Below are 12,166 nucleotides of genomic sequence, written 5' to 3' on the forward strand. Positions count from 1 at the left end.
GTTTTATTGTTTGTTTTACCTTGGATGCTAAGAAAGTTGGAGTACATTATTTCCTGCAACTGCTGGGAAACATGCACCTAGTTCAAAACTTCTGAATCTAAATTCTCCCAACCATTTTTTGAATTTTCCCAACCGTTTTTCCTTGAAAAAAAGACATAAAAACAGGCTATAAAAAATCTGTCAACACTTAAATGTCTGGAATGGAATGTAGAGCCATTTTATTGCTTTGTGAGATTTCCATTCACTTAAAATGTAATTAAATTGTAATAATATAGTTGGGAGAATTAAGAAATCGATCGGATCAGTTTTTCCCAATTTGTACCATGAATAATGGTCCGTTTTCGCTCAAATTTTCAGATTATCTTTAATTGTACATCTAGCATTGAAGTCACTGCCTTAGCACCACTATCTCTCATCTGAACAATGTTACAAAGTCCCTTTAAAGACTACATTGTTTGTTTCTCCATGAAATATATATTGAAAGCAACTTTTAGATAAAGACTACAAATTGTACAAAGATCACTTTTCTTTTTTTTTCTCTCAAGCATTCTTTATATAGGTTTTAATGTAGAACAGTGCTTAATAAACCAGTGTATAGTGACAGAACAAAATTTATCCACTAAATCATACTTTCACCTTACAGATACACTGAAGTGGCTAACAATGTCCAGAAGGAGGAGACTGTTCTCAACATTCAGTTTGTCATGCTGGACTGCTCTCCACTCAAGTTTGCATTACTGAGCCACTGTAATGAGTGGCAAAATAAGTTCACCACTCTCCTCGCTGAGATGGCCAGCCAGAAGCTGTCTGACCTTCATAAGTTCCTCAAGGAGAACCAGGAAAAGTAAGAAATCATAGGAGGAATGTTTTGACATTTATTTTTAAAATTTGAATTGTCTTAGTTATTACCCCATTGCCAGCAGGAACTGGATATGAAACTTTTTTAAACGAATGCATGTTCAAGGCATCATTTAAAATTGTTAAATCTGAGATGCACGGCCCTAGGTGTTATCAGTGTCTGTGATATGGTGTAATATTGAAGCTCTTAAAAAATTGCGCTTCAATATGATCAAGAAGTGCCTCAAAAAAGTAAAAATCTTTGAGTGATCGGTTTAACCATACTCGTTTTCCCCAATAGACTGTAGTGTTATGAAAAACATTTACATTTACATTTACTATTTACATTTACATTTACATTTACTTTTAAAATTACATTTACTATTTACATTTACTATTTACATTTACTATTTACATTTACTATTTACATTTACTATTTACATTTACTTTTTTCATTTACACTTACCATTTACATTTACTATTTACTTTCACTATTTATATTTACATTTACATTTACTATTTACATTTACAGACTGAGCAAGCCTCCACAGACACTAGATGAGTTAGGCGACAGCTTAGAACTGTTGGAAGAGCTTCAGAAAGACCAGTCCGGAATCGAAGCTCGCTTCCCTCCCCTCTACGAGCAGTTCTCAATCCTAGAGAAATACGACGTCCCTATCCCAGATAACGTAGGTGGCTTTGGCTGTAATGATGTGAAAATTCAAACTGATATGGTGGGGTGGTTCGTTCACTTGACTTTCAATCTAAAGGTTGGGGTTTTGCATCCCAGCCTTGCACCAATGCCCTTTGGCAAGACAGTAATCCATGTTTGCTACTCTCCATCCAGGTGTAAATGAATGGAGGAAAGCGCTAAGGACAAAAAGAGAAATTAGTGTTTTTGTATGTCCATGACAAATAGGAGTCCATGCACACGTCACAATCCACTGACCAATTGCCAATTTGAGATTTGCATAAATGTAGTGATCTCAGTTCTCTAGCACTTTCTTATTATTGATCAGATTTATTAACTTTAGCCATTCTGTTTCTCTTATTTGTGTCCTTTATACAAATCAACTCATTACAAAGGCAGGGTTGCCAATTAAAATGGAGTCGATGATTGGGTTTGTGTCATGGTAGTGGCGATCACATTTAGTAAAACAAAACAGGTCAAACTAGATACCATGATTCCAAAGTGCATCAGGAGACGCCTATATGTCAGTCTTAACATCCTACTTTGGTATCGTCCACATGTAGGTCCGAGCCACCCTGGACGACCTGGGGAACGAGTGGGTGTCCTTCCAGGAGTGCCTGATCGACAGCGACGTCATGCTCAAGAAACACAAGGAGAAGTTCAAGACGGGTCTGATCCACTCTGCAGAAGAGTTTAAGAAAACCTCCCATCAGACCCTGGAGGACTTCCAAACAAGTGGTAAATAACTTTAGGCGAGGCGTCAAAAATATCGATACCAGCAGGCTGCCGCCTCATGTATTGGCGCATCGAGGCTGCAATTACGGCCGAAGCCTGGCTGGGGCAATTATTTTTCACTTATTAGCCCAGCCGGCTTGCGCCAGGCTGGGATCTGAGGCTCGGTTTCCATTCGAAAGGCGGCAGCCGGCGCATGCTTTTGTTCGGAGACCATTATGATGACATCATGAGTTAATTGAGGGTCCTACCGCCAGCGGTAGCCGGCTGAGCTAATTAAAAAAATGCAGCCAGGACGCACAAGTGCAGTTAGCTGCCGCTGGCTGGTATATTTATTTTTGACGCCTCGCCTTACACAGCTTTACACAACAAATTTACAGTGTATGCACTTGGAGAGCAAAATAATTATTCTGTTTTATTTACTAAATATGTAAAGCGCTTTGAGCTTGTTTATGTAAAGGCGCTATATAAATATCAATATGTACGTATGTAAAGCCTTGAACTATTGAACAAGTAGATAGCTAGGTCACATTTTTCTCTGTGAAGTGGTTCAATTACTTTGTTTTTTAGTGAAGAGGATTAGGGTTCAAATCCGAGCCTGAAACCTAGAAGACTTCCAAACAAGTGGTAAATGTCTTGAACTATTGAACTTTGCAAGTAGACAGGTCAAATGTGTCTTGGTGAGGTGGTTCAGTGACTTTGTTTTTTAGTGAAGAGGATTAAGGTTCAAACCCCAGCCTGAAACCTGAAAGACTTTCAAACAAGTGGTAAAGCCTTTAACTATTGAACTTTGCAAGTAGACAGGTCAAATGTGTCTTGGTGAAATGGTTCAGTCACTTTGTTTTTAATTGACCCTTTTGCAACAATTATTCTATATTTTGTGGTTTGGCTCAATTACAAATCAGATACACAAGTAGAAAGGGCAATTTTTTTCCACACACTGCATCCATTTTTGTTTAATGACTATATTGCGTTTGATACCAGGAACTTTAAGAAGGAAAATAAGTTTTAAAATCCCTAACTTGGCAACAAGTTGAGAGATTAAAAATCATTGTTTTTCAACCAAAACTGGCCATTAAGAAAAAATTAGCAACATTCTCGCCCGTGTCTATTGTTTCTAGAGACATTGTATTTCATTCTATCCTTTTAGTGATAAAAGAAAAATATTATTGTTCCCAATTCGAAGAACGATATGTAATCAATTTAGCTGTAAAAATAAATCCTGTCCTGAAAGTGTTTTCGCAACACTGATGTGGCAATCCTTCCTTCTAATTTCTGAACTGACTTTGAACCTTTACATCTGCTTCTAATCTATCAGGTCCGTTCAGCAGTCAGATGTCATGTGACGATGCGCTGGTGTCCATTGCTGCGACCAGAGAAAAGGTCACTGACCTCAAGGCCCAGGAGGCGACCATCAGGCGAGGGCTGAACATCTTCAAGATTGACCAGCCTCCTTCCAAAGAGATCCAACAGCTAGATAAGGTAAGAAATACCCCCTTGTCTCTCAGAGAGTCTTCGGATGAGGGAAAAGTGAGATAAGGACTTTAACGAATGGGGGAATGGATGGAGAAAGGCAAAGTATTACATAAGGCCTGTTGGTCATAAAACTGAAAGCTAATCCTGGCTATTGACAACTGTTATTGGGTTAAAAGCCAAACAGTGTAAAATTCCCAATAGAAGCCCATTCCTATGCATCTTTTAGATATGCAAGTCCAAAAATTAAATGCAAGTCCTAAATAGGCTATCCTGATTGGTTAGAAATAAAGTTGCACTTGATTTTTTTTTTTTAATGAGTTTAAATGTGACTTTTATTCAAGAGGCCCCAAGTCAAGTCTGTTTAGCCTAAAGTTTTCAAGCGTAATTGGGACTGCAGACATTGAATCCTCTTGAGGATCAAGATCCAATGGATGGCTATAGTTGTGGTAGCTCAGCTCACACTCTAGTGATTAAATGTATCTTTTAGTTGTTTTTTTAGGTTAATTTGAGCACGGCATAATCTCCACCATAAGGCCTACACTAAAGTGAATTTCCTTTCTAAGTTGAACTGAGATTTGATTTGAAATATTTTCACTTTATATTGTAGTGCAAAGTACATCTAGTAACCCATTCATTGACACATGAGTTATATGAATTATAATGTAGAAAATTTTCATAGCCTCGCTTTCCATATAAGTCTCAGAGACATGCAAGAAATGTTCATCCTAGTTGTAGCTGTTTACCTCAACTGGGTTGAGTGGCAAATATAGATTAATGTCATGCTACAGGACATTCGTGCCAAGGCAGGGTACCTTCTGGGCCCTGTCTTACAAAGAGTTGCGATTGATCCAAATCACAAGTCCTATAATCAATTGCAAGTTTGCAGTCTCTTATCTCTTGTGTACATAGTTGCGATTGATATCAACTCTTTGTAAGACAGGGCCCTGATCTCTAGTCCATTGACTGATCTACTAGTCGACACTGATAATAAGATATATTCCTTGATAAATTCTTATTTGATAGGACTTGGACTTCATTGAGAACGTTTGGCAGCTGACTAAGGAGTGGGAGGAGCTATGGAACACGTGGAAGGTGGGCACATTTGCATCACTAGTTACCACGGAGATGGAGATGACTGCCGGTCAACTCTTCAAGAAGCTCAACAAACTCAGCAGAGAACTCAAGGTGAGAGAGCTCGTCCGTACACCCTGGAGATTGGTTCATACATGATGCCAAAAAGGCTGAAAGACTATCCATTTGATGTGTAAATTTTCTGTGTAAATAAAGGTCATAACTCTTCAAACTAAATGTGCACTTGAATTCATCATGGCAAGTATGTAGAGTACAAACAGACATAGATACCTGTAAGGTTGACGCCTTTGCATTCAGTGTACAATAGAACTTTTCTCTTAGTGTCAGTCGAGTCAGGTTTGGCAAGAAACACAAAGCATCTCCTAGGTGATGTGAAGAGGCTGATGTTGGATTTCGATCCTTAGACGCAGTAAACCGCCGCAAAAAGCCTCCATGTTTTTTTCTAAATGTGTAAATGAATTGCAACTGCATGCAACAAGTGACTTCAGCATATTCACCCAGCTCTGTGTTATAGGATACAGAAAAGTATATTTAACTTTACGCTGGCGTTAAAAAAAAAACAGTGGTTTTGCCGCACCATATCTGAACATCTAAACAAGCCTTAACAGTCAATATCTTAACACCGTTCTGCTTCTCAAAACATGATTTGTTTATTATGTCAGGACTTTTGTATAACCAATGCATAGTTGTAATTGTCCCATAATCAGTTGGGATAAATCTAAAGACTTACCTTAATACCTTAAATCATTCTTTGTTTCTGATCAGGACAAAAGCTGGGAGGTTGTGGATTTCTCCAAGAACCGTGTGGATCAGTTCCGCCGTACAATGCCTCTAGTCACAGATCTTCATAACCATGCCATGAGACAGCGTCATTGGCAGCAATTGCAAGGTAAAGAACAGAGACACCTTTTTTTTTGCTATTTTACTTTTACTTATTTGAGACTGGATAGTGTGTTAAATGTTATGAACTTAAAATATTGCAAAGTTGTAATATTTCTGGTCCTCACCATGTAAAATGTTCGGATACGTAAGTGGTTATTTCACCCAGTTATCCATTTTCAGATATTAGCTGTTGCAACCAAGTTCTAATTCTGAATGACTCTGAAGAAGTGCCAGAGATTTTAATGGGATTTCTCTCATAAACTTTCATCAAACTCTGGTAGAGAGGAAGGTCCTACAATAGCATGATCAGAGTTTAACAAGCTCATCACTTTGGGTGGTAAACCAGTAGGAGCTAGTATATTGTAAAAGTAGAAATATTTGCGGTACATTAATTTTCGTGGATGACGCGCTAAGATAGGCAAGCACGAATTTCAGAACTCGAGAAAAACATAAGCATGACTTCTTATATGAGTTTTAAACGGGCTGAATTTAAGAACCACCGAACATGTTTTGGGGTAGCTCTGCACGAAAATTAAATCATGCAAAAATAACAGCGTTTACAGTAGAACGTTTCAATTTTGAAGTTATACCAACTCTAACTTCCTAATTTGCCCTTATTTGTACAGTAGTACGTTTCAATTTAGAAGTTTTACCAACTCTAACTTCCAAGTTTGCCCTTTCTCTTTTGCAACCCATCATCATCAGATGAGCTCGAGAAGACGTTTGACCACACAGCTCTGACTGTGGTAGAGAGAAAGTTCCAATAATAGCATAGATTTCCATGACAGTATAATGGGATATAATTGGAGCTCAACACGCTTTTCACTTTGGGTGGTATGTCAGTAGGAGTATAGTACGTTTCGATTTCGAAGTTTTACCAACTCCTAACTTCCAAATTTGCCCTTTCTCTTTTCCAACCCATCAGATGAGCTTGAGAAGATGTTTGACCATACAGCCGATGAGTTCACACTTGAGAGGATCATCGTGTAGTACGATTTGATTTTAAAGTTTTACCGACTCTAACATTCTAACTTGCCCTTTCTCTTTTGCAACCCATCATCAGATGAGCTGGAGAAGACATTTGACCATACAGCTGATGAGTTCACACTCGAGAGGATCATTGAGCTAGGATTCGACGCCCACGCCGAGAAGGTGTCCGAGATATCTGGTGCAGCCAGTAAAGAGTTGGCCATTGAGCAGTCTCTCTCAGGGATCAGAGATGTATGGGAGGAGACAATCCTCGATGTATCGCCCTACAAAGACAGAGGCCATTACAGACTAAAGTAAGTTGGCCATGTTGGCCATTTTGTTAATGTTGAGTGGAAGGCAATGCCCAGAAAAGCTTGATAATTGCTTACTTGATTTTGTGTCATATGGGTAATGTTGGTTGAAAATAAATAAATGTTTGATTCTTGGTTTGGCTAAGCTGTAACGAACTATTTAAAGACTTGATTTTGCTCTACAATCTTCTGGAATCTAGACTGCCTCATATCACTCCAGCTGACATTACTTATAATCCTCTAGATATCTTTTGGACCAGTTATAAATTCGGAAATTTTTTGCTACTTTGGTATTAAGGATAATCTTTAAGAATCTGTTTAGACTGACTCACCTTTTCATTCACAATTGCATTTATTTTTTAGCTTCCATTAACCTTTGACCTCCAATTCTCACAGAGTTACAAATGAGAATTTGATTCAGCCGTCCCAATTGATCATTTAAACTGCCATTAACCTTTGACCTTCCTTTAACCTTTGACCTCCCACTAACCCTTGACCTTTCATTTTGCACAGAGCCACGGATGAGGTCTTCCAGGTCCTTGAGGACAACCAGGTGACCCTGTCAACGATGAAAGCCTCCCGCTTCGTCAAGGCCTTTGAGAAGGAGGTGGACTACTGGGAGAGGACCCTGTCGCATATCCTAGAGGTCATAGAGATGACCCTGACGGTCCAGAGACAGTGGATGTACCTTGAGGTAGGGGTTCAGAATCTTCACATGTGAATCATCCTTCACCAAACTGTACTTTTACATGCATGATTGATAGATTGATTGGTTGGTTGGTTGGTTGGTTGGGATAGTTGGATTGGTGGGGAAGTTGGTCAGTTGGTCAGTTGGAAGGAAGGAAGAAGTGCAAAGGTGTGATTGAATTGAACTTGACAAAATAACGGTTTATTTTGGATCTACATAAATTTATTTTGCTCAATATTATTCCAAACCAATTTGAGTCCATCTAATTGAATATTTTGAAGAATTTCTCACTTCTTGCTAATGTTTTATGAGGGGAATCATTATTTCAGACACCATAACGTAACTCTACTAAGCATATGGTTGATATCTCAGCCTTAAAGGAAATTCCCATTTTTATTTTGTACCTGTGTAGAACATCTTTTTGGGTGAAGATATCCGTAAGCAGCTCCCTCGTGAGTCAGCGGAGTTTGACAGCGTCAACGCCAACTGGAAGATCATCATGTCCAGGTTACACAAGGACAACAATGCTCTACGTGGCACACACCATGAGGGTAAATATATGAAAAGAATTCTCCCATAAGCATTGAATACAGTTTCTAGTCGATTCTTATCTTGGACGGTTGGTAGGTTTGTTTGTTTTACCCGACAGCTAAGAAAGTATATGTTTACTTTTAAGTAAGCAACCAGGGGACAGGCGGCTTTAAGTCCTCTTTTAGGGACTTGGAAATAAGGATTAATCCCTTAGCATAGGTCACTAGCACATGAAATTGGTTTCGAACCTGGGACCTCCTAGTTACAAGCCCACTGCTCTACCGATGAGCCATCACGCTTTAATCTGGTTGCAGAAAGAAATCAGTGGGCTATTGTGTTTGTAAGTGCGATAGGTTCTGACAGATTTGTATAAGCCAGATCTTATTCCCCAAGGCAATGTGTTTAACATATCTTTTTCATTCTGTTTAACACACAGGTCTACTGAAGATGTTAATGAGAATGGAAATTTTTAATAAGGAAAAAGGAGCTTTAAAATCTTTAAGTTGGCAACACGTTCAGAGATTCAAAATCATTATTTTTAATCTAAATTGGCAATTTTTAAAACTTTTTGCCCACATTGTTTCCCATGTATATTGTTTCAAAGACATTACATTATACTTTAACAATGTAGCAATAAAAGAAAATTATGACCGGTTCCAATCTGAAGAACAATATGTGATCAAGGTAGCCCTAAAAAATAATTCCTGTTCCAAAACGGATTAACATATCTTTTCATTTATGTTTGATATGTAGGTCTACTGGAGACGTTGAATGAGATGAACAACAAGCTAGAAGAGATCCAGAAATCTTTGGACATGTACCTGGAGACCAAGAGACAGATCTTCCCTCGGTTCTACTTCCTCTCGAACGATGACCTCCTAGAGATCCTTGGCCAGTCAAAGAATCCTGAAGCAGTAAGTTGAAACAAGGCTAAGAAACAATGGCTAAGAAAATCCTGAAATGGAAGAATGAATTTCAAATTGTCCACAATATCCCAACAAACCACCGAAACCCACAGTGTAGACAGGTGCACAATTGTAAAAGGCATACATGACTAAGGGAGGCAATACTTTGGGTCAGGGAATGAGTTCTTAATTTATTATCAACTGTGAAGGTGTTTGATCTGAAGGTCTTTCACTGTTAACGCATACCCCAACTTATGAACACAATGTCATTTTTTGGCGGTGAAATGGTTTATATATCATAAATACTGCAATCTTAGTATTTGAATCTATTTTTTTTCTTCCACCCCCCCCCCCCAAAAAAAAGGGGTATGTCATCCAAGATTTTGACTACATCAGTTGAGTTACACAAACAAAACGTAACAATCGGAGGTGATATTACTAGCATACAAAGATCATATATTTTGTTTCTCATTGCTTTAATTTATTCATTTTCTTAATATTTCTCTCTACCTTTTTTTATTTTCTACAAATAGGTTCAGCCTCATCTGAAGAAGTGTTTTGATAACATCAAGACTCTGAAGATGCACAAGATGGGTATCACTCAGAAGTTTGAGGCTCAAGGGATGTACTCGGCTGACGGAGAGTATGTGGAGTTTGGACACCCGGTTCTCCTAGAGGGCCCTGTTGAGGTAAAGCTATGAGGGATGTATGAATGGTATACTGAAAAAGAGCACCTATGAAAATATTTTATATTGCTAGTATTTCAATGCTCATCTGTTGTTAGATAAGTTGTAGTAATAGTAGTAATAGTATTGGTGGTTATTTTACTTGACTGCTACAAAATCATAAATGCTTGTTAGTAAGAACCAGAGGACCGACGGCTTGAGGTCCTCTCCGAGGGACCAAGAACAGTTATATTACAGCTAAACAGTTTTTCTGACTTGAATGATTAGTTTAGATGCTTTTGGGTTGTGAGTAGTGAAACTACATCTACATCTACTAGAGATGACATCAAATGAACGTATTAGTAATAGGCAGCGTGATATGGAGAACGTATTAATTAATTAAATAATGACTGAATGTGGGGAAAGACAAAGATTTGCACATATATTTATACCTTCGTGAGTACTGCAATGTACGTAAGTTGAGTTTCATCAAAATGAAAATGAATGTATGAATAAACAAGCATTACTATTAATACAAATTCATTGAATCGATGAAGAATGACTGTTCGAGGGGAATAAATGTTCATTTCATGTTAATCATTTTTATCAATAAAAGATTTAATGTGCTACCGTCACTATACTAAATTCATTTTGACAGGCATGGCTGTGTGACATCGAGAGGACGATGAGATGGACTTTGAAGGATATCCTCAAACAGTGTAAGATCGCTCTGAAGAAGAGTCTCAGCAAGAGAGACAAGTGGGCCAAGGAATGGCCTGGACAGGTAAGATCACCTCATGTGTAGATAATTTACATTGTATTTACCAGATATGTGTAGATAGTTTACATTGTATTTACCAGATGTATGTAGATAGTTTACATTGTATTTACCAGACATGTATAGATAGTTTACATTGTTGGATAGTTTCTGCGCTTTATAAATGTACTATTATTAGGTGGTCTGTTATCAACAGACCACCTATTGATTTCGTCAGAATTTTCTTTCTTCTTTATTATTATTATTATTTCTTTATTTTTATTTATTTCTTCACTTTTTTGTGTGTCGGATAACGTAAGATTGGTTATGTCAATTTGATTCAATTTTGGCACAGTCATAGGTCATTATCATGAGACGTGACAGGAACAGTTTTAAGGTCATTAGGTTATCGTGACGTCATCCAGGCGCCATTTTGTGAAATCACGTTATCCATCATATCTTCATGATGCATCAGCAAAGGTCATTCATATTCATATCACATATACTTTAGGTTAAGAGTCAACAGGTCATGTCATCAAAGGTCACATAAAGGTCATGACGCGCGCGTATGTGCGCGTCAAAATTTAGAATTGCTCAAAATCACTAAACTATTAAACGAGAGTACGAATCAGGTCATTTTAAGCATTTCAACATTTTCCGTCCGTAAGTGTCCCCGCGCGCGGTGTGCGCGCTCACAGCGCGCGGAAAAGGTCAAATTCAAAATGTTTACATGATTTGGATTCCTCTTAACGTAATTGACAATTTATATTAATTTCAGTCACTCTTCATATTTCATAAGGCCGTGAGCGTGCGTCATAGTTCAAAATCCGCGCGTACTGCTATGGGCAATATAGTGCAAATTTGATGAAAAACATGCCATTTTAAAAATCGAAATAGCTCTTCAGATAGTCCATTGACCCCCAATTTTTATATCATGGTTGGAGAAAGCATGAGTTGGAGATATGATTTCATACCACCCTGACTCGTACAAAGTGAAATAAAGTCATCATATTGGCATCTAAACTCAAACAAATGTATTTTGTTGATGACGTCATTTTTGTCTTTGTTTATTTGAGATTATCTCGCTTATCGGTGATCGATTTTCTCTCAGATTTTGATATGTTGTAGCTGAGATAATTCTCTACCAGAAATATGCCATTTATTTTTCATTTATCTGACGTTATCATAGTAAAATATTCGATTAAAGGCGACAATGCATAATTTGTCATATTTGCGTGTTATGTCTATGGGAGGTCACTTTTTTTCAAAACATGCATCTGCCTGACAATGTGTTTTGACCAGTATCTCGGTTATTATTCAACAGTTTTCTCCCAAATCTTAGTATGTTGTAGCTGAGACTATTTGCTATCTAAATATTTCCTCATTTTTTTTAATCAGTTGTCAAGATAATGCTAATGCTCATCATCATCATTAACATTATCGTTTTTATCGTCATATAACATTATCATTATCATCATCATCACCTTTACTATCATGATCATCACCATTTTCATCATGATCATCACCATGTTCATCATGATCATCATTGTTTACATGTCTATATAACTTGTCCCATTCTCAAATCTATCATAAGACTTAGACAGACCACCTTATTCGTCTTCGTGAATTA

The 12,166-nt window shown here is 37.7% G+C and overlaps 1 protein-coding gene across 1 annotated transcript in view; it reads left to right on the plus strand.

Annotated features, from left to right (window-relative positions):
- The window catches only part of LOC100888151 (dynein heavy chain 2, axonemal), an 83,705-nt gene that overhangs the window by 18,290 nt on the left and 53,249 nt on the right, over positions 1-12,166 (plus strand). Inside the window, exons 21-32 of the mRNA XM_030981822.1 lie at positions 644-844; positions 1,370-1,526; positions 2,092-2,266; positions 3,579-3,742; positions 4,760-4,921; positions 5,594-5,717; positions 6,774-6,993; positions 7,504-7,684; positions 8,091-8,229; positions 8,963-9,123; positions 9,648-9,803; positions 10,438-10,563. Of these exons, the coding sequence (XP_030837682.1) occupies positions 644-844; positions 1,370-1,526; positions 2,092-2,266; positions 3,579-3,742; positions 4,760-4,921; positions 5,594-5,717; positions 6,774-6,993; positions 7,504-7,684; positions 8,091-8,229; positions 8,963-9,123; positions 9,648-9,803; positions 10,438-10,563 (1,966 nt within the window). The remainder of the gene's footprint in view (positions 1-643; positions 845-1,369; positions 1,527-2,091; positions 2,267-3,578; positions 3,743-4,759; positions 4,922-5,593; positions 5,718-6,773; positions 6,994-7,503; positions 7,685-8,090; positions 8,230-8,962; positions 9,124-9,647; positions 9,804-10,437; positions 10,564-12,166) is intronic.

The sequence above is a fragment of the Strongylocentrotus purpuratus genome, unplaced genomic scaffold (assembly GCF_000002235.5).
Source record: "Strongylocentrotus purpuratus isolate Spur 01 unplaced genomic scaffold, Spur_5.0 spur5_scaffold_12, whole genome shotgun sequence".
In the NCBI taxonomy this organism is placed as follows: domain Eukaryota; kingdom Metazoa; phylum Echinodermata; class Echinoidea; order Camarodonta; family Strongylocentrotidae; genus Strongylocentrotus; species Strongylocentrotus purpuratus.